General features: G+C 40.8%; 1 protein-coding gene across 1 annotated transcript in view; it reads right to left on the bottom strand.

Annotated features, from left to right (window-relative positions):
- LOC120052367 (ATP-binding cassette sub-family C member 8-like) overlaps nt 1-23,014 on the bottom strand; it is a 146,896-nt gene that overhangs the window by 119,999 nt on the left and 3,883 nt on the right. Inside the window, exons 2-3 of the mRNA XM_038999224.1 lie at nt 9,345-9,486; nt 2,695-2,816 (exon numbers count right to left, since the gene is read on the bottom strand). Of these exons, the coding sequence (XP_038855152.1) occupies nt 2,695-2,816; nt 9,345-9,486 (264 nt within the window). The remainder of the gene's footprint in view (nt 1-2,694; nt 2,817-9,344; nt 9,487-23,014) is intronic.

Raw genomic sequence — 23,014 nt, 5'->3', positions numbered from 1 at the left:
TTTTCGATGTCTAGCTGTCTTCTGGACTGCTTTGAGTCCAGCGACAGATACACCTCAGAGAACATGGCAGAGGAACTGTTGAGAGTGGCCAGAGAATGGCAAGTAGATGGAAAAGTGGTCTGTTGTGTTAGCGACAATGCAGCTAACATAACCAAAGCCATGAAAATTTTAAAATGGACCCATCATCCATGTCTTGCCCATACAATCAACCTGATTGTAAGAGATGCTCTGAAGGTGATGAAGCCCACTGTGGCCTAAACAAGACTGCACTACAAGGTGGAATTCAACATTTTATACATTGAAGCGGTTTCTTGAGTCAAAGGATGCCATCATCTCTACCCTGGCCATTGTCAATGCACCTGTTTATGCTCTGACCCAAGAGGAATGAGAGGTGGAGGAAGTGTGCAGAGTCCTGGAACCCTTTGAGCAGGCCACTGTGGAGATCAGTGGAGAGAGGTACAGTAAGCAGTTATTACTACATCATTATTTAATCCAGTATTATATATGTATATGAGCAGTAGATGAGAATGTAGTACCAGTAGACAAAACATGAACCTGAACTAATAAGTTACTGTTCTCTCTTTTCAGCTATGTGACAGCCTCAAAAATGATACTCCTGTGTAAGGGTCTGCAGCGAATCACAGCCAGCCGTCAGAGAGAAGCAAATGTAACCACAGGACATGTGACAGAGTTTATGGACACCCTATGTTCATCAATGGACAGAAAGTTCCACAGAATGGAATATAATCACGTGCTATCAGAAACCGCTGCACTTGACCCCAGGTTTAAGAAGCTAGCCTTCAGTGATGCCAGAGCGATTGATGAGACTCTTCAAAAAATAACCTCAACAGCAGGGAGGGACAGCCCCAGTAGTCAGCTGGCTCAGGCATCAGGGCAACAGGAAGAAGAGGGATCAGATGGAGCAGAAGCACCAGCAGTAGTGCATCCCTCAGCAGATGCCATAATGGAGGTCCGATCCTATTTGGAGGAGCCCCTCCAAAGATCTGTAGATCCTCTGAGCTGGTGGAAGAACAAGGCCTCTGTCTACCCACGGCTTACTAAAGTCATGACAGGGAGACTCTGCATAGTGGCCACATCTGTTCCCTCTGAGAGGGTCTTCTCGATAACGGGACAAATAATTACTGAGAGAAGAAACCGAATCAGCCCCTCGAAAGTGAGGCAGCTTGCATTTCTGAATGCAAATCTCTCATAAAAGCTAAATATGGTCAGCATTGCTGTGTGCTGCTGGTTATAACATGGCAATAAAGAAGAGAGAGAAAAGAGGGACCAGTTTAATGTTTTAAGTGGGATGCTGCAGTTTTGTACATTATTGGTGCAATATTCTATTATTATGTTGTTCAGATTGTATTAGTTTTGAATTGTTACATTTATATGCACTTTGTTTATATACATTCAAAAGTTATACTTTAAATACAAATGTTTCATAGCATTCTTTTTCATAACAAACCAATGCATTTTTAAATACATTGTGGTTAAGGTAGAGTATTTCATTTAATAATTTAATTAGAATTGTTTTAACACCAATCATAGTCAAACTATCGCAAACGGTTTGACCTGAAAAAATACAAAACATATTTTTTTTAAAGAGCCATTTGGGAGCCAAAAGAGACGGCTCTTTTTGGTAAGCTGAGCCAAACAAGCCGGCTCACTGAAAAGAGCCAGAATACCTATCACTACAAACCAACACAACTTTATATTCAACCTCTATTTTAAATCAGTGGTTTAAATTGTTAGGGCACTATCACATGTTCAGCATTCTTACTAACGGGTGCAACAACTATAGCCACTTACAAGGCACGCCTCAAAATATGTTCATCATCCAGAGATTCTTTCGCCACCTACAACATTTTCCCACAATGAACCATAGTTGACAGTATGCCACTGTAAATATAAAGCAAAACAGGTAATACAGTTGTATAGCAGCGTAGTGGAACACCATTGAGCTCCCATAATGCATTGCTCTTTACAGTACCGTAGCTAACTGTGAAAGTTTTGCTGTAAATTTACAGCAATTTGTTACAGTGCACTGAAAAGTGCTTCGAGAACAATTAAGGAGCCCTGCCTAGCAGTAGCTTGGGGAAGTTGGAGGTAAGTTTTAAGGAGCCTTACCTAGCAGTAGCTTGGGGAAGTTGGAGGTAAGTTTTAAGGAGCCTTACCTAGCAGTAGCATGGGGAAGTTGGAGGTAAGTTTTAAGGAGCCTTACCTAGCAGTAGCTTAGGGAAGTTGGAGGTAAGTTTTAAGGAGCCTTAACTAGCAGTAGCTTAGGGAAGTTGGAGGTAAGTTTTAAGGAGCCCTGCCTAGCAGTAGCTTGGGGAAGTTGGAGGTAAGTTTTAAGGAGCCTTAACTAGCAGTAGCTTGGGGAAGTTGGAGGTAAGTTTTAAGGAGCCTTACCTAGCAGTAGCATGGGGAAGTTGGAGGTAAGTTTTAAGGAGCCTTACCTAGCAGTAGCTTAGGGAAGTTGGAGGTAAGTTTTAAGGAGCCTTAACTAGCAGTAGCTTAGGGAAGTTGGAGGTAAGTTTTAAGGAGCCCTGCCTAGCAGTAGCTTGGGGAAGTTGGAGGTAAGTTTTAAGGAGCCTTACCTAGCAGTAGCTTGGGGAAGTTGGAGGTAAGTTTTAAGGAGCCTTAACTAGCAGTAGCTTGGGGAAGTTGGAGGTAAGTTTTAAGAAGCCTTACCTAGCAGTAGCTTGGGGAAGTTGGAGGTCTCTATGTTGTGGTAGTAGATGATGGAGGTGATCCCAGCCATGAAGGCCAGGCCTGCAGGCATGTACAGGTGCAGGTGGAGGGACTGGGTGAACCTGGGAGAACACACATGTGCACATGCGTACACACACACACACACACACACACATCCCAATCGGTGCGTTTAAAATCATTCTATATACAACTTGATTGGAGCTTTAATATGTCATACAACAATGCCATATAATAGCTACAATCAGGCATTGTGTGATAGTGAATGGTATTTTGGAGTGAAAGACTGGAGAGTAGCAGGAGAGCTCTTCCATTCAATTCAATTCCACAGACAATAATAATCCTGTGTAGTAGACTGTAGGGGACTGTATGGGGACTGTACACACAAAACAAATGCTGAGTTCAGGCTAGGGTCTATTTCTCTCCACTTCCTGTCTGACTGACGTGCCTAAAGTAAACGGCCTGTTACTCAGGCCCATAAGCCAGGATATGCATATAATTGGTACCATTGGATAAAAACATTTTGCAGTTTGTAGAAATGTTAAAATAATGTATGAGACTATAACACAATTGATATGGTAGGAGAAAATCCAAAGAACAACCAACCAGAAAAGTGTTTTTTTTCTCCAATGGAACGTATAGGGTCATATCCAAATCCAGCTCCCAGATTGCAATTCCTATAGCTTCCACTAGATGTCAACAGTCTTTATTCAAGGTTTCAGGCTTGTTTCTTCCCAAACAAGGAAGAATTTTGAGTTTTAGTACTGGGAGTCAGAGTTGGAAATCAGTCTGCGTGCGTACCTGCTAATTTTGCTTTCCTATTGAACATACTTCTTTACGTAGGAAATATTATAGTTTAATTACATTTTAGGGTACCTGACGATTAAATAGAAATGTATTTTGATTTGTTTTAACAAAGTTTAGCAGTAGCTTTTTGGATTCCTTTCTCTGCATGTTGAACGAGTGGATTACTCAAATCGATGGGGCCAACTAAACTGACTTTTTGGGATATAAAGAAGGATTTTGTCTAACAAAACAACCATGCATGTTGTAGCTGGGACCCTTTGGATTGCAAATCAGAGGAATATTTTCAAAACGTAAGTGAATATTTAATCGCTATTTGTGATTTTATGAAGCCTGTGCTGGTTGAAAAATATTTTGATGTGGGGCGCTGTCCTCAAACAATCGCATGGCATGCTTTCGCTGTAAAGCCTATTGGAAATCGGACAATGCAGTTAGATGAACAAGACTTTAAGCTTTTAACCGATAAAAGACACTTGTACGTACCTAAATGTTTAATATCCATAATTTTTATGATTATTTATTTGAATTGAAGGCCCCCCAATTTCACCAGAAGTTGTCGACAGGTGTCCCGCTGGCGGGACGTCTAGCCCTAAGAAGTTTAAAATTTGGGTAAAATATTGGACATAACACAGTCAGTTGGATAACAAACAACCCATTGTTTGACATTCTCCCACCAGCTTCATGAGGAATGCTTTTACAACAGTCTGAAAGGAGTTCCCACTTACTCTTGGCAAATTTGGGCTCATCAGACCAAAGGACAGATTTCCACCGGTCAAATATCCATTGCTCGTGTTTCTTGGACCAAGCAAATCTCTTCTTCTTCTTATTGGTGTCCTTTAGTAGTGGTTTCTTTGCAGCAATTCGACCATGAAGGCCTGATTCACGCAGTCTCCTCTGAACAGTTGATTTTGAGATGTGTCTGTTTCTTGAACTTTGTGATGCATTTATTTGGGCTGCAATCTGAGGGGCAGTTAAATTAATTTATTATCTGCAGCAGAGGTAACTTTGGGTCTTCCTTTCCTGTGGCGATCCTCATGAGAGCCAGTTTCATCATAGCAGTTGATGCTTTTCACGACTGCACAAAGTTCTTGAAATTTTCCGTATTGACTGACCTTCATTTCTTAAAGTAATGATGTACTGTCGTTTCTCTTTGCTTATTTGAGCTGTTCTTGCCATAATATGGACTTGGTCTTTTACCAAATAGTGCTATCTTCTGTATACCAACCCTACCTTGTCACAAGACAACTGATAGGCTCAAACGCATTAAGAAGTAAATAAATTACACAAAATAACTTTTAACAAGGCACACCTGTTAATTGAAATGCATTCCAGGTGACTACCTCATGAAGCTGGTTGAGAGAATGTCAAGAGTGTGCAAAGTTGTCATCAAGGCAAAGAGTGGCTACTTTGAAGAATCTCAAATATAAAATATATTTGGATTTTTCTGGTTACTACGTGATTCCATATGTGTTATTTCATTGTTTTGATTTCTTCACTATTATTATACCATGTAGAAAATAGTAAAAATTAAGGAAAACCCTTGAATGAGTAGGTTTGTCCAAACTTTTGACTGGTACTGTATATCAAAAAATATTTGATGAAAAATTGTATTTGACCTTACTGCTATTAGCCCATACAAACGCATTAAAGAACACATTCCGTACATGGGACAGATGGTCCCCCCCAAAAAATCTAAAGGAAGTTTGTTCTGAAGTGTTTGTCCTATATCTGAGAGATATAAGAAAGATCAGGAAACATTGGTTATATATACAGTATATATATATATATATACACAAAATAAATACGGGCCATTATATATATATATACAGTTGAAGTCGGAAGTTTACATACACTTAGGTTGGAGTCATTAAAACTCGTTATTCAACCACTCCACAAATTTATAGTTAACAGACTATAGTTTTGGCAAGTCGGATAGGACATCTACTTTGTGTATGACACAAGTAATTTTTCCAACAATTGTTTACAGACAGATTATTTCACTTATAATTCACTGCATCTCAATTCCAGTGGGTCAGAAGTTACATACACTAAGTTGACTGTGCCTTTAAACAGCTTGGAAAATTCAAGAAAATTATGTCTTGGCTTTAGAAGCTTCTGTTTGGCTAATTGACATCATTTGAATCAATTGGAGGTGTACCTATGAATATATTTCAAGGCCTACCTTCAAACTTGGTGCCTCTTTGCTTGACATCATGGGGAAATCAAAAGAAATCAGCCAAGACCTCAGAAAAAATTGTAGACCTCCACAAGTCTGATTCATCCTTGGGAGCAATTTCCATACGCCTGAAGGTACCACGTTCATCTGTACAAACAATAGTACGCAAGTATAAACACCATGGGACCACGCAGCCGTCATACCGCTCAGAAAGGAGACTCGTTCTGTCTCCTAGAGATGAACGTACTTTGGTGCGAAATGTGCAAATCAATCCCAGAACAACAGCAAAGGACCTTGTGAAGATGCTGGAGGAAACAGGTACAAAAGTATCTATATCAACAGAAAAACAAGTACTATATCAACATAACCAGAAAGGTTGCTCAACAAGGAAGATGCCACTGCTCCAAAACCACCATAAAAAAGCCAGACTACGGTTTTCAACCGCACCCGGGGACAAAGATTGTACTTTTTGGAGAAATGTCCTCTGGTCTGATGAAACAAAAATAGAACTGTTTGGCCATAATGACCACCATTATGTTTGGAGGAAAAAGGGGGAGACTTTCAAGCCGAAGAACACCATCCCAACCGTGAAGCACGGTGGTGGCAGCATCATGTTGTGGGGGTGCTTTGCTGCAGGAGGGACTGGTGCACTTCACAAAATAGATGGAATCATGAGGGAGGAAAATTATGTGGATATATTGAAGCAATATCTCAAGACAATAGTCACGAATTTAAAGCTTGGTAGCAAATTGGTCTTCCAAATGGACAATGACCCCAAGCATACTTCCAAAGTCGTGGTAAAATGGCTTAAGGACAACAAAGTCAAGGTATTGGAGTGGCCATCACAAAGCCCTGACCTCAATCCTATAGAAAACGTGTGGGCAGAACTGAAAAGTGTCAGCGAGCAAGGAGGCCTACAAACCTGACTCAGATATACCAGTTCTGTCAGGAGGAGTGGGCCAAAATTCATCCAACTTATTGTGGGAAGCTTGTGGAAGGCCACCCAAAACATTTGACCCAAGTTAAACAATTTAAACGCAATGCTACCAAATACTAATTGAGTGTATGTAAACGTCTGACCCACTGGGAATGTGATGAAAGAAATAAAAGCTGAAAGAAATCATTCTCTCTACTATTATTCTGACATTTCACATTCTTACAATAAAGTGGTGATCCTAACTGACCTAAAAGTGGAGTTTTTACTAGGATTAAATGTCAGGAATTGTGAAAAACTGAGTTTAAATGCATTTGGCTAAGGTGTATGTAAACTTCCAACTTTAACTGTGTATGAGCTGGTTAAACTGTAGTAGGGTCCACATAGATACTAGTCATGCTGGTGTAGTCTATAGCTGAGCTGGTTAAACTGTAGTAGGGTCCACATACAGTGGGGCAAAAATGTATTTAGTCAGCCACCAATTGTGCAAGTTCTCCCACTTAAAAAGATGAGAGAGGCCTGTAATTTTCATCATAGGTACACATAGGTACACCTGACATTGTAGGATTTTTAATGAATTTATTTGTAAATTATGGTGGAAAATAAGTATTTGGTCACCTACAAACAAGCAAGATTTCTGGCTCTCACAGACCTGTAACAACTTCTTTAAGAGGCTCCTCTGTCCTCCACTCGTTACCTGTATTAATGGCACCTGTTTGAAATTGTTATCAGTATAAAAGACACCTGTCCACAACCTCAAACAGTCACACTCCAAACTCCACTATGGCCAAGACCAAAGAGCTGTCAAAGGACACCAGAAACAAAATTGTAGACCTGCACCAGGCTGGGAAGACTGAATCTGCAATAGGTAAGCAGCTTGGTTTGAAGAAATCAACTGTGGGAGCAATTATTAGGAAATGGAAGACATACAAGACCACTGATAATCTCCCTCGATCTGGGGCTCCACGCAAGATCTCACCCCGTGGGGTCAAAATGATCACAAGAACGGTGAGCAAAAATCCCAGAACCACACGGGGGGACCTAGTGAATGACCTGCAGAGAGCTGGGACCAAAGTAACAAAGCCTACCATCAGTAACACACTACGCCGCCAGGGACTCAAATCCTGCAGTGCGAGACGTGTCCCCCTGCTTAAGCCAGTACATGTCCAGGCCCGTCTGAAGTTTGCTAGAGAGCATTTGGATGATTCAGAAGAAGATTGGGAGAATGTCATATGGTCAGATGAAACCAAAATAGAACTTTTTGGTAAAAACTCAACTCGTCGTGTTTGGAGGACAAAGAATGCTGAGTTGCATCCAAAGAACACCATACCTATTGTGAAGCATGGGGGTGGAAACATCATGCTTTGGGGCTGTTTTTTTGCAAAGGGACCAGGACGACTGATCCGTGTAAAGGAAAGAATGAATGGGGCCATGTATCGTGAGATTTTGAGTGAACCTCCTTCCATCAGCAAGGGCATTGAAGATGAAACGTGGCTGGGTCTTTCAGCATGACAATGATCCCAAACACACCGCCCGGGCAACGAAGGAGTGGCTTCGTAAGAAGCATTTCAAGGTCCTGGAGTGGCCTAGCCAGTCTCCAGATCTCAACCCCATAGAAAATCTTTGGAGGGAGTTGAAAGTCCGTGTTGCCCAGCAACAGCCCCAAAACATCACTGCTCTAGAGGAGATCTGCATGGAGGAATGGGCCAAAATACCAGCAACAGTGTGTGAAAACCTTGTGAAGACTTACAGAAAACGTTTGACCTCTGTCATTGCCAACAAAGGGTATATAACAAAGTATTGAGATAAACTTTTGTTATTGACCAAATACTTATTTTCCACCATAATTTGCAAATAAATTCATTAAAAATCCTACAATGTCATTTTCTGGATTTTTTTTTCTCATTTTGTCTGTCATAGTTGAAGTGTACCTATGATGAAAATTACAGGCCTCTCATCTTTTTAAGTGGGAGAACTTGCACAATTGGTGGCTGACTAAATACTTTTTTGCCCCACTGTATATACACAAAGTGCATTCAGAAAGTATTCAGACTCAAATTTGTTTACAGTATTTCTCCTTTGCCAAAATAATCCAACCACCTGACAGGTGTAGCATATCAAGAAGATTATTAAACAGCATGATCATTCCACAGGTGCACCTTTTGCTGGAGACAATAAAAGGTCTCTCTAAAATGTGCAGTTTTGTCACATAACACAATGACACAGATGTCTCAAGTTGAGGGAGTGTACAATTGGCATGCTGACTGCAGGAACATCCACCAGAGCTGTTGCCAGAAAATGTTATGTTAATTGCTTTACAATAAACCGCCTCCAACGTCGTTTTAGAGAATTTGACAGGACGTCCAACCGGCCTCACTCGTCAGTCCAAGAGGACTGGGGAGGTATTGATGAGGTACTGTGGAGGTATTGATGAGGTACTGGGGAGGTGCTGGGGAGGTTTTTGGGAAGGGTACGTCAAACATGGCTATAGTTCCAGTAGAGCACTGGTTCTCAATCCTGGTCCTGGGGACCTAAAGGGGTGAACATTTATGTTTTTGCCCTAACACTACACAGCTGATTCAAATGATCAACTCATCAAAAGGCTTTGATGATTTGAATAATGTGTGTAGTGCTAGGGCAAAAACACAAATGTTCCCCTGGTCCCAGGACCAGGATTGAGAACCACTGCAGTAGAGGATTAGGGGGAAATGGACTCACCCATCGGAGACGATGCCCTCAGCAATCTCACAGACCAGGACAAAGAGGAGGATGAAGGTGAGGAGCCAGCGCAGGTTGTGACCAGGGAAGTGCAGCCAGGTGCTGTGGTGGATGTGCACCTTGGAGCTCTGGCTGCCCCAGCCTTACAGCACACAGCAAACACAACAACACAGGAAACAGGAAGTTAACCTCAGAGAACAGCGTGATGTCTGTCTGATGTCAACAATAACAACACAGGAAACAGGAAGTTAACCTCAGAGAACAGTGTGACATACATCTGATGTCAACAATAACAACACAGGAAATAGGAAGTTAACCTCAGAGAACAGTGTGACATACGTCTGATGTCAACAATAACAACACAGGAAACAGGAAGTTAACCTCAGAGAACAGCGTGATGTCTGTCTGATGTCAACAATAACAACACAGTAAACAGGAAGTTAACCTCAGAGAAAAGTGTGACGTCTGTCTGATGTCAACAATAACAACACAGGAAGTTAACCTCAAAGAACAGTGTGATGTCTTTCTGATGTCAACAATAACACAGGAAACAGGAAGTTAACCTCAGAGAACAGCGTGACGCCTGACTAACGTAGCTTCCCTCCCTTCTTTATCTGATGAGAGATAGCAGTGCTTAGTTTGAGCCAGATCCTGCCGGAACAGGGGAACCCCTCAATTTTGTAATGCTTCGTTGCGAAACCCATTTGGCAAGTGTCAGTACCTCTCTAGGTATGAAAATGTATTTTCACCGTTTGCAATGTAAAAATTATAATAAAATCAGAGTTAATTCAAGTTGCCTCCTCTGTAATTCTCCTGCCCCCTAAAACACATCATGTGAAAACGTGCCCGATATTATAATAATTGATTTGTGTTGGGCTGGCCCAGGTTTATGGTTTGCTCAAACCTGTATAGACCAATGCGTGGCCATTGCTGTGGTGAGAGTGAAAAGCGTGCCTGTATCTCTTACAGAACTCCCTTTCTATTATCCCTCTACCTCTCTCTGCTCTGAAAAACATGATCCTGCAACTCTCATCTGTCCAGCATTGCACTTCAAGTCAAATCAAATGTAATTTGTCACATGCACCGACTACAAGAGATGTAGACGTTAACGTGAAATGCTTACTTACAAGCCCTTAACCAACAATGCAGAAAATATTTACTAAATAAACTAAAGTAAAAAATGTAATAAAAAGTAACACAATAAAATGACAATAACAAACAAGGGGGGGGTCAATGTAAATAGTCCGGGTGACCATTTTATTAATTGTTCAGCAGTCTTATGACTAGGGGATAGTAGCTGTAAAGGAGCCTTTTGGACCTAGACTTGGCTCTCCGGTACCGCTTGTCGTGCGGTAGCAGAGAGAACAGTCTATTACTAGGATGACTGGAGTCTTTGACAATTTTTTGGGCCTTCCTCTGACATCGTCTAGTATATAGGTCCCGGATGGCAGGAAGCTTGGCCCCAGTGATGTACGTGGCTGTACGCACTACCCTCTGCAGCGTCTTACGGTTGGACGCCGAGCAGTTGCATTACCAGGCGGTGACGCAACCGGTCAGGATGCTCTCGATGGTGTAGCTGTAGAACTTTTTGAGGATCTGGAGACCCGTGCCAAATCTTTTCAGTCTACTGAGAGGGGAAATGTGTTGTCATGCCCTCTTTACAACTGTCTTGGTGTATTTGGACCATGATAGTTTGTTGGTGATGTAGACACTCTCAACCCACTCCACTACAATGTTACAATACTACAATGTTAATGGGGGCTGTTTGGCCCTCCTTTTCCTGTAGATCAGCTCCTTTGTCTTGCTCACATTGGGGGACACGTTGTTGCCCTGGAACCACATTGCCAGGTCTCTGACCTCCTCCCTATAGGCTGTCTCATCATTGTCGGGGATCAGGCCTACCACTTTTATGTCATCAGCAAATGTAATGATGGTGTTGGAGTCGTGCTTGGCCACGCAGTCGTGGGTGAACAGGGAGCACAGGAGGGGACTGAGCACGCACCCCTGAGGGACCCCAGTGTTGAGGATCAGTGTGACAGATGTTGTGTTGCCCACCCTTACCACCTGGGGGTGGCCCGTCAGGAAGTCCAGGATCCAGTTGCAGGGGTAAGTGTTTAGTCCCAGGGTCCTTAGCTTAGTGATGAGCTTTGAGGGCACTATGGTGTTGAATGCTGAGCTGTAGTCAATGAATAGCATTCTCACATAGGTGTTCCTTTTGACCAGGTGGGAAAAGGCAGTGTGGAGTGTGATTGAGATTGCGTCATCTGTGGATCTGTTGGGGTGGTATGCGAATTGGAGTGGGTCTAGGGTTTCCGGGATAATGGTGTTGATGTGAGCCATGACCAGCCTTTCAACACTCTTCATGGCTACTGACGTGAGTGCTACAGGGTGGTGGTCATTTAGGGAGGTTACCTTCGTTTTCTTGGGCACAGGGACTATGGTTGAAAATGTCAGTGAAGTCACTTGCCAGTTAGTCCGCGCATGCTCTCAGTACACGTCCTGGTAATCCGTCTGGCCCTGTGAATGTTGACCTGTTTAAAGATCTTGCTCACATCGGCTATGGATAGCGTGATCACACAGTCGTCCGGAACAGCTGGTGCTCTCATGCATGCTTCAGTGTTGCTTGCCTCCAAGCGAGCATAAAAGGCATTTAGCTCGTCTGGTAGGCTTGCGTCACTGGGCAGCTCGCGGCTGGGTTTTCCTTTGTAGTGCTTAATAGTTTGCAAGCCCTGCCACATTTGACGAGCATCAGAGCCGGTGTAGTAGGATTCAATCTTAGTCCTGTATTGACACTTTGCCTGTGTGATGGTTTGTCTGAGGGCATAGCGGGATTTCTTATAAGTGTCCAGGTTAGATTCCCGCTCCTTGAAAGCGGCAGCTCTACGCTTTAGCTCGGTGCGGATGTTGCCTGTAATCCATGTCTTCTGGTTTGGATATGTACGTACGGTCACTGTGGGGACGACGTCGTCGATATACTTATTGATGAAGCCGGTGACTGAGGTGGTATACTCCTCAATGCCATGGGATGAATCCCGGAACATATTCCAGTCTGTGCTAGCAAAACAGTCCTGTAGCGTAGCATCCGCTTCATCTGACCACTTCCGAATTGAGTGAGTCACTGGTACTTCCTGCTTTAGTTTTTGCTTGTAAGCAAGAATCAGGAGGATAGAATTATGGTCAGATTTGCCAAATGGAGGGTGAGGGAGAGCTTTGTATGTGTCTCTGTGTGTGGTGTAAAGGTGGTCTAGAGGTTTTTTTTCTAAACTTATTTCCTCATAGAATCATAGGGAAGGGTGCTGGAGGTGCCACAGCATAAATTAAATCATTCAGAAATCTACACCAGGAATAGGTTTATCATTTAGCCACAGAGGATCAATAGCTTATTGTGTGTTTTGTGTGTTGCCCAATCACAAGGCATTCCTACCGTCGGGAACGCACCGTTTATCTGTCAGTGAACAACATGCAAAACAGGCTTTGGATTCTGCTGAAAAGAGAATACTAAACTGTCTGTAGGCTACCAAATATGTTATCAACTTCCAAATAGGCCTATTGAGCGAACGACATTGTTTGACAAAGTAAAACAAGGAAGATATAGGCTTTCGGCACGAGCGCCTTGGCCATCGCCGGTGAGTGAGCTGTGCATCATTGAGTGAGTCTGTGAAACTGGAACGTTTTTTTAGGACTATAATTTCCTCCTTGTATTGTACAATAAGTGTGTCTTTTCCCAGACCCTAGGCTTAGAAAAATAATCCCTGTGTGCAACTTCTGCATGCGCCTCTACTCTAGTGCTCTATGCCAGCACGCAAAAACAAAGATACATACGCAATGCTTTATTATAACCTCTTTCTTTTAATGCATTCTGGTACCTCAGCTCACCTCCTCTCAGCTCACTTTTTGTTCCGGCAGGTCCCAATTTACAAGTGAAGCACTAGGAGAGAGTTGGACAGGTGGGAGTCAATTTCCACTAAGCATCCACAATAATATTATACATTTTACTTGTCTACAGCCGGGATTCAATCCAATCAAGCTTTTTCAGCTATGCACATTTTAAAGGCAATGTTTCGTGTTCACACATACCGCAATCACGGTAAACGCTGAACATGTCAGCTCATAAATAATCATAAATTACCTTCAAATGTCAAGTGTGCTATAAGGCGGATCTGCTGCTGATTAGATAAAATCCTGGCCTCAAATAAAACACCTCAGACTACTGATTCACGTACAGGGACTGTGGTGGACACACACAATCCCTTTCAGGTGTATTCACTTCCAGACATTTGTTTAAAGCTGTAGATTCAATTCTGCTAACTCTCAGTCCAACCTTGAAAAGCTTAACAAGGAAGTTGTCCCTGTGAGTTATAGGAGTAGGACAAGATGAAAGGTCATAGGAGTAGGACAAGATGAAAGGTCATAGGAGCAGGACAAGATGAAAGGTCATAGGATCAGGACAAGATAAAAGGTCATAGGATCAGGACAAGATGAAAGGTCATAGGATCAGGACAAGATAAAAGGTCATAGGATCAGGACAAGATGAAAAATCGTAGGAGTAGGACAAGATGAAAGGTCATAGGAGCAGGACAAGATGAAAGGTCGTAGAAGTAGGACAAGATAAAAGGTAATCCGAGGGGAGTCAGTGGCAACCGGCCAAGTCTGTGAAGGCCTTCACTGTGAGGTGGGTCACCACAGTAACCTTGTCTGTAGCCTCCGGTGCCTGCAGCTAGGCCTGTCTAGACAGAAAGAGAACAACACTACCTTGCCTAAGACTTCCTGTGAGCCCCACAAGCTATTATAAAGTAAACTCGCACACCTTATGTGCTGCTATATGCATGGAGATGTTTTTCTATCATCAGTAAAGGGACAGTGCAGTCAAAAATGTGATTGTGAAAATTATGATAATGCACTTCATGTAAAAACTGTTTGAAAAAAAACACCTGAAGTATCAGTTTGTTTGTCTGGGTGGAGTTTTTGGACGTATAAGTTAATAGACCAATAACAAAAAGAGTTTTCCCTCCTCACTGCCAATATCGGCTCGTTTTCAGGTTACACATCCCATCCATTAGGCTCCTCCGATTAGACCCCTCCCTCAGACCACTCCCAAGCAGTCCGAGCAAACTTCTTGCTTGAGGAATTGCATTGTGCTAAGAAGCTATTTTTGTTTCTTTTAGACCATTTTTTAAATGTAAAACAATCACAGTAAGGTACTTAACTGATACCCAGAAATCAGTTGATATTGAGATAAAAATGGCTGCACATAGGTGATCTAGATGTTTCCGACATAATGGATCTTATTTACCAATGTTTCAGTCAAACTACCATTAACGTAGAAAGACTATAGACCACCAGTGTGCTGGAATTTTCTTTTCATTACAGTAAGCTCCTAAACGATAACATCTAGGATTTTAGCTCAATGGAATAATGTGGTCTTGAGCCAGGCAGTAGCCGCCAGTTAGACATGTGGGCAAAACGTTGTTTACAGGTCATTTCAACCTACAAAAATCTATGTGATGACCTTGAATCAACATGGAAAATGAATTGGATTTGCAAAAAGTCATCAGCGTAAATGCATTTGTATTTTTTTCACCCAAATTTGAACCTAAATTCAATGACATGGTGAAATATTTAGCTGATTTCATGTTGAATTCCCATTAGTTGACAAATCAAACAAATGTAAATCAGACTACACGTCTGTGCCCAGTGGGGTCATGCTTTTAAAGGACATGAATAGCTTATTTTGCTGTGCTTCTGAGTTATCACGCCTGGTACTAACTGACAAAATGCTCATTAAAATGATATAATAATCAAAGTGTCATGGGTTTCATTATCAACGCATCCAACTGCTGCCTCAAACAACATGTCCCTACCAATTACATTATGCTAATGCTGCCACTTTCCCTGTCGGGAGGTGAGTTAATCACTCACAGCAATGCAGGCACGCACACAAACACATAGACATGCCCACGCGTGCCTGCGCATGCCCGCCCGCGCACCCACACCAAGCAACGCCCACATACAAAGTGACCTGCTCTGGTGAGTATACTCATTTACTATATAATTCTGTAGAAAATTGTAGTATACTGTAGGATACTATACTACACACTGTAGTATCCCCCGATCATGTGTAGTACCTAGTATAGAATGTTTTTGTATACCGTAGAATACTATAGTAAATACTACAATATTATCCACAAAAAAACAATGTAGTAAATACTACAGACATTCTCCTGCAGGTTTTCTCAAGGAGAAAGTCCCCCACCTCTATCTCAAAGATAGGAAAAAAACACTTTAGTAAATACTACAGTCTGAGAAAACAGTAACTATTAAAGTATACCACAGTCCCCCAAAATACTATAGTATACCATACTACCGTATGCAAAAACACTACAGTAATTAACATAGTACATACTACTTTTTTCATTACTAGAGTATACTGCAGTAAATACTACAGTATTCACTGTAGTGTTCTTGTGAACTTCAGTCCCTAAAAATACTACAGTGAATACTACAGTAAGGTCTGCAAAAACACTGCAGGTAATACTACAGTATTCCTACCATAGTATACAGTCGTGGCCAAAAGTTTTGAGAATGACACAAATATTAATTTCCACAAAGTTTGCTGCTTCAGTGTCTTTAGATATTTTTGTCAGATGTTACTATGGAATACTGAAGTATAACTACAAGAATTTCATAAGTGTCAAAGGCTTTTATTGACAATTACATGAAGTTGATGCAAAGAGTCAATATTTGCAGTGTTGACCCTTCTTTTTCTAGACCTCTGCAATCCGCCCTGGCATGCTGTCAATTAACTTCTGGGCCACATCCTGACTGATGGCAGCCCATTCTTGCACAATCAATGCTTGGAGTCTGTCAGAATTTGTGTTTTTTTTTTTGTCCACCCGCCTCTTGAGGATTGACCACACATTCTCAATGGGATTAAGGTCTAGGGAGTTTCCTGGCCATGGACCCAAAATATCTATGTTTTGTTCCCCGAGCCACTTAGTTGTCACTTTTGCCTTATGGCAAGGTGCTCCATCATGCTGGAAAAGGCATTGTTCATCACCAAACTGTTGGCAGAAGTTGCTCTCGGAGGATGTGTTGGTACCATTCTTTATTCATGGCTGTGTTCTTAGGCAAAATTGTGAGTGAGCCCACTTCCTTGGCTGAGAAGCAACCCCACACATGAATGGTCTCAGGATGCTTTACTGTTGGCATGACACAGGACTGATGGCAGCGCTCACCTTGTCTTCTCCGGACAAGCTTTTTTCCGAATGAGAGCCCAAGGCAAACCGGGCTCTCAAGAGAAGACAAGCTATGTGCACAAATCCAATTTTGATAAGCTCCCATATCTACTGGGTGAAATACCACAGTGTGCAATCACAGCAGCAGTTTTTGTGACCTGTTGCCACAAGAAAAGGGCAACCAGTGAAGAACAGACACCATTGTAAATACAACCCATATTATGTTGATTTATTTTCCCTTTTGTACTGTAACTATTTGTACATCATTACAACACTGTATATAGACATAATATGACATTTGAAATGTCTTTATTATTTCTGTTTACTTGTAATTTTGTATTGTTTATTTCACTTTTGTTTATTATCCATTTCACTTGCTTTGGCAATGTAAACATATGTTCCCCATGCCAATAAATCCCCTTAAATTGAATTGAATTGAGAGGGAGAGCGACAGAGAGAGTCAGAGAGAAACAGAGATCAGTTTGCTCCGTAGCCGTTCACCTCCACGGTGGTCCTTGTGAGTTTATGAGTTTAACATATAACCATTAGCATCAGTTTACACAGTAGTTCTCTTTCCTTCTCTATTGCTGTCTTTCTCTGTTTCTTGTCTCTCTCTTTCACTCTTTTTATCTCATCTACATTCTAGTTAATACGAGTCCTTATTAGTTTCAGGGTAAATCTTGTATGGCATGCACATCACTTTCCCAGAGCCCAGAGTGGTTCACTGTAAAGGGAATAGGGTTCCTTTTCAGTTGTAATGGCCACCCTCCAACAGTGTGACAGGGACTTAGTGAACTGGTCAGTCACACGCCGATGACACATAGCCAGGCACATTAGTGTCCTTTTAACATCTGTCACAGGGACCAAAACACCAGTCATGCAATGATAATGACACTGGAGGAATGCCTTAGCACATTGTAATAACTTTAACAACAGGGACAGGGGCACAGTGAACTTGTCATACATTGATGACACGAAGGTGACCAGCCGGTTACACAGTGATTATGACACCAGTGGAAAGGGGGGGGGGGGGGGGGTAGCCAGGCAAAAGAGGATGGGAGGCGAGCAGGGATGTGTAACCCAACCCCTACAGTAGAAGAGGGTTCTAGCTCCTCCTGGTTGGGCCTAAATTCCACCAGAAAGGTCACATTGGTTTGTCGAAAATAAAAATGCTTCCCAGAACAAGGGGCTTCACCGAGGGCCAGGTTTCCGTTACAATGTTAATCATAGGGGACACACTGTACTATGCATACTGTACAGTGGAATGTATATTTCTATGCTAAATGAATAAATGCATAGTTAAATGTAAAAAGTGAAGCACATGGAAGAGGCTCAGTAATAATTGATGATCTTTTTAAGGAGTAAGGCTCAGTGTTAATTGATGATTTTATTAATGAGTAAGGCTCAGTATTAATTGATTATCTTATTAATGAGTAAGGCTCAGTAATAATGTATTATCTTATTAGGGAGTAAGGCTCAGTAATAATTTATGATCTTAGGGAGTAAGGCTCAGTATTAATTGATGATCTTATTAGGGAGTAAGGCTCAGTAATAATTGATGATCTTAGGGAGTAAGGCTCAGTAATAATTGATGATCTTAGGGAGTAAGGCTCAGTATTAATTGATGATCTTAGGGAGTACGGCTCAGTAATAATTTATTATCTTATTAGGGAGTAAGGCTCAGTATTAATTGATGATCTTAGGGAGTACGGCTCAGTAATAATTTATTATCTTATTAATGAGTAAGGCTCAGTAATAATTGATTTTCTTATTAGGGAGTAAGGCTCAGTATTAATTGATTATCTTATTAATGAGTAAGGCTCAGTATTAATTGATTATCTTATTAGGGAGTAAGGCTCAGTATTAATTGATTATCTTATTAGGGAGTAAGGCTCAGTATTAATTGATTATCTTATTAATGAGTAAGGCTCAGTAATAATTGATTATCTTATTAGGGAGTAAGGCTCAGTATTAATTGATTATCTTATTAATGAGTAAGGCTCAGTATTAATTGATTATCTTATTAATGAGTAAGGCTCAGTAATAATTGATTATCTTATTAGGGAGTAAGGCTCAGTATTAATTGATTATCTTATTAATGAGTAAGGCTCAGTATTAATTGATTATCTTATTAGGGAGTAAGGCTCAGTATTAATTGATTATCTTATTAGGGAGTAAGGCTCAGTATTAATTGATTATCTTATTAATGAGTAAGGCTCAGTAATAATTGATTATCTTATTAGGGAGTAAGGCTCAGTATTAATTGATTGTCTTATTAATGAGTAAGGCTCAGTAATAATTGAATATCTTTTTAGGGATTAAGCCTCAGTATTAATTGATGATCTTATTAATGAGTAAGGCTCAGTAATGATTGATTATCCTAGGGAGTAAGGCCCAGTAATAATTGATGATCTTAAGGAGTAAGCCTCAGTAATAATTGATGATCTTATTAGGGAGTAAGCCTCAGTAATAATTGATGATCTTAGGGAGTAAGGCTCAGTAATAATTGATGATCTTATTAGGGAGTAAGGCGCAGTAATAATTGATGATCTAGGGAGTAAGGCTCAGTAATAATTGATGATCTTAGGGAGTAAGGCTCAGTAATAATTGATGATCTTAGGGAGCAATGCTCAGTAATAATGTATTATCTTATTAGGGAGTAAGGCTCAGTAATAATTTATGATCTTAGGGAGTAAGGCTCAGTATTAATTGATGATCTTATTAGGGAGTAAGGCTCAGTAATAATTGATGATCTTAGGGAGTAAGGCTCAGTATTAATTGATGATCTTAGGGAGTACGGCTCAGTAATAATTTATTATCTTATTAGGGAGTAAGGCTCAGTAATAATTGCTGATCTTAGGGAGTAAGGCTCAGTAATAATTGATGATCTTATTAGGGAGTAAGGCTCAGTAATAATTGATGATCTTATTAGGGAGTAAGGCTCAGTAATAATTGATGATCTTATTAGGGAGTAAGGCTCAGTAATAATTGATGATCTTATTAGGGAGTAAGGCTCAGTAATAATTGATGATCTTATTAGGGAGTAAGGCTCAGTAATAATTGCTGATCTCAGGGAGTAAGGCTCAGTAATAATTGATGACCTTAGGGAGTAAGGCTCAGTATTAATTGATGATCTTAGGGAGTAAGGCTCAGTAATAATTTCTGATCTTAGGGAGTAAGGCTCAGTATTAATTGATGATCTTAGGGAGTAAGGCTCAGTAATAATTGATGATCTTATTAGGGAATAAGGCGCAGTAATAATTGATGATCTTAGGGAGTAAGGCTCAGTAATAATTGATGATCTTGGGAGTAAGGCTCAGTAATAATTGATGATCTTAGGGAGTAAGGCTCAGTAATAGATTATGATCTTAGGGAGTACGGCTCAGTAATAATTGATGATCTTATTAGGGAGTAAGGCTCAGTAATAATTGATGATCTTATTAGGGAGTAAGGCTCAGTAATAATTGATGATCTTAGGGAGTAAGGCTCAGTAATAATTGATGATCTTATTAGGGAGTAAGGCGCAGTAATACTTGATGATCTAGGGAGTAAGGCTCAGTAATAATTGATGATCTTAGGGAGTAAGGCTCAGTAATAATTGATGATCTTAGGGAGCAATGCTCAGTAATAATTTATTATCTTATTAGGGAGTAAGGCTCAGTAATAATTGAGGATCTTAGGGAGTAAGGCTCAGTATTAATTGATGATCTTATTAGGGAGTAAGGCTCAGTAATAATTGATGATCTTAGGGAGTAAGGCTCAGTAATAATTGATGATCTTAGGGAGTAAGGCTCAGTAATAATTGATGATCTTAGGGAGAAAGGCTCAGTAATAGTTCATTATCTTATTAGGGAGTAAGGCTCAGTAATAATTGCTGATCTTAGGGAGTAAGGCTCAGTAATAATTGATTATCTTAGGGAGTAAGGCTCAGTAATAACTGATTATCTTCGGGAGTAAGGCTCAGTAATTATTTATTATCTTATTAGGGAGTAAGGCTCAGTAATAATTGATGATCTTAGGGAGTAAGGCTCAGTAGTAATTGATGCTCTTAGGGAGTAAGGCTCAGTATTGATTTATGATCTTAGTAGGGAGTAAGGCTCAGTATTGATTTATGATCTTAGTAGGGAGTAAGGCTCAGTAATAATTGATGATCTTAGGGAGTAAGGCTCAGTATTAATTGATGATCTTAGTAGGGAGTAAGGCTCAGTAATAATTGATGATCTTAGGGAGTAAGGCTCAGTAATAATTGATGATCTTATTAGGGAGTAAGGCTCAGTAATAATTGATGATCTTAGGGAGTAAGGCTCAGTAATAATTGATGATCTTATTAGGGAGTAAGGCTCAGTAATAATTGATGATCTTAGTAGGGAGTAGGGCTCAGTAATAATTGATGATCTTAGGGAGTAAGGCTCAGTAATAATTGATGATCTTAGGGAGTAAGGCTCAGTAATAATTGATGATCTTATTAGGGAGTAAGGCTCAGTAATAATTGATGATCTTAGGGAGTAAGGCTCAGTAATGATTGATGATCTTATTAGGGAGTAAGGCTCAGTAATAATTGATGATATTAGGGAGTAAGGCTCAGTAATACTTGATTATCTTATTAGGGAGTAAGGCTCAGTAATAATTTATGATCTTAGGGAATAAGGCTCAGTAATAATTGATGATCTTATTAGGGAGTAAGGCTCAGTAATAATTGATGATCTTAGGGAGTAAGGCTCAGTAATGATTGATGATCTTATTAGGGAGTAAGGCTCAGTAATGATTGATGATCTTATTAGGGAGTAAGGCTCAGTAATAATTGATGATATTAGGGAGTAAGGCTCAGTAATACTTGATTATCTAGGGAGTAATGCTCGGTACACTTCCTCTGGCATATGTTGACAATATCTTCATCATTTTCATCCTCCTGATCATCACCACCAGTGATGAAAGTAAATTTTTTGCAACAACAAAAAACGGAAATATTACATTTACATAATTACTCAGTACTTTGTTGAAGCACCTTTGGCAGAGATTACAGCCTTGAGTCTTCTTGGGTATGACACTACAAGCGTGGCATTTGAGGAGTTTTTCCCATTATTCTCTGCAGATCCTCTCAAGCTCTGTCAGGTTGGATGTGGAGTGTCGCTGCACAGTTATTTTCAGGTCTCTCCAGAGATGTTTGATCGGGTTCAAGTCCGGGCTCTGGCTGGGCCACACAAGAACATTCAGTGACTTGTCCCGAAGCCAGTCCTGCGTTGTCTTGTTTGGTTTTCTGAGGTCCTGAGCAGGTGTTCATCAAGTATCTCTCTGTACTTCCTTCCGTTCATCTTTTCCTCAATTCTGACTAGTCTCCCAATCCCTGCCGCTGAAAAACATCCTCACAGCATGATGCTGCCACCACCATGCTTCACCATGGTGATGGTGCCAGATTTCTTCCAGATGTGACGCTTGACATTCAGGCCAAAGAGTTCAATCTTGGTTTCATCAGACCAGATAATCTTGTTTATCATGGTCTGAGAGTCCTTTCGGTGCCTTTTGGCAAACTCCAAGCGGGTTGTCATGTGCCTTTTACTGAGGAGTGGCTCACGTCTGGCCACTCTACCATAAAGGCCTGATTTGTGGAGTGCTGCAGAGATAGTTGTCCTTCTGGAAGTTTCTCCCATCTCAACAGAGGAGCTCTGTCAGAGTGACCATTGGGTTCTTGGTCACCTCCCTGACCAAGGCCAGCTCTAGGAAGAGTCTTGGTGGTTCCAAAATTCTTCCATTTAAAAATGATGGAGGCCACTATGTTCTTGGGGACCTTCAATGCTGCATATATTTTTGGTAGCCTTCCCCAGGGTACTACAATTGTGTCTCAGCTCTCTACAGACAATTCCTTTGACCTCATGGCTTGGTTTTTGCTCTGACATGCACTTTCAACTGTGGGAGCTTATATAGACAGGTGTGTGCCTTTCCAAATCATGTCCAATCAATTGAATTTACCACAGGTGGACTCCAATCAAGTTGTAGAAACATCAAGGATGATCAATGGAAACCGGATGCACCTGAGCTCAATTTCGAGTCTCATAGCAAAGGGTCTGGATAATGAATAAAAATTCTAAAAACTTGTTTTCATTTTGTCGTTATGGGGTATTGTGTGTAGATTGATAAGGAAAACATTTTATTTAATCCATTTTAGAATAAGGCTGTAATGTAACAAAATGTGGAAATAGGGAAGAAGTTTTAATACTTTCCAAATGTACTGTACATAAAGTTTTTATCCACTACACCTAGACATTTTTATGTCTTTATGTCAGTATATTACAATATTATTCACAAGTCTCCATAACCACAAGTTCTTACATAAGCATTTACAGAGCTCAGAACTGGCACTGTGTCACACCCTGGCCTTAGTTATCTTTGTTTTCATTATTATTTTAGTTAGGTCAGGGTGTGACATGGGGAAGTTCG

The sequence above is a fragment of the Salvelinus namaycush genome, chromosome 8 (assembly GCF_016432855.1).
Source record: "Salvelinus namaycush isolate Seneca chromosome 8, SaNama_1.0, whole genome shotgun sequence".
Classification (NCBI taxonomy): domain Eukaryota; kingdom Metazoa; phylum Chordata; class Actinopteri; order Salmoniformes; family Salmonidae; genus Salvelinus; species Salvelinus namaycush.
The sequence above is the reverse complement of the archived record's forward strand: the minus strand, read 5'-3'. Positions and strand labels throughout refer to the sequence as shown.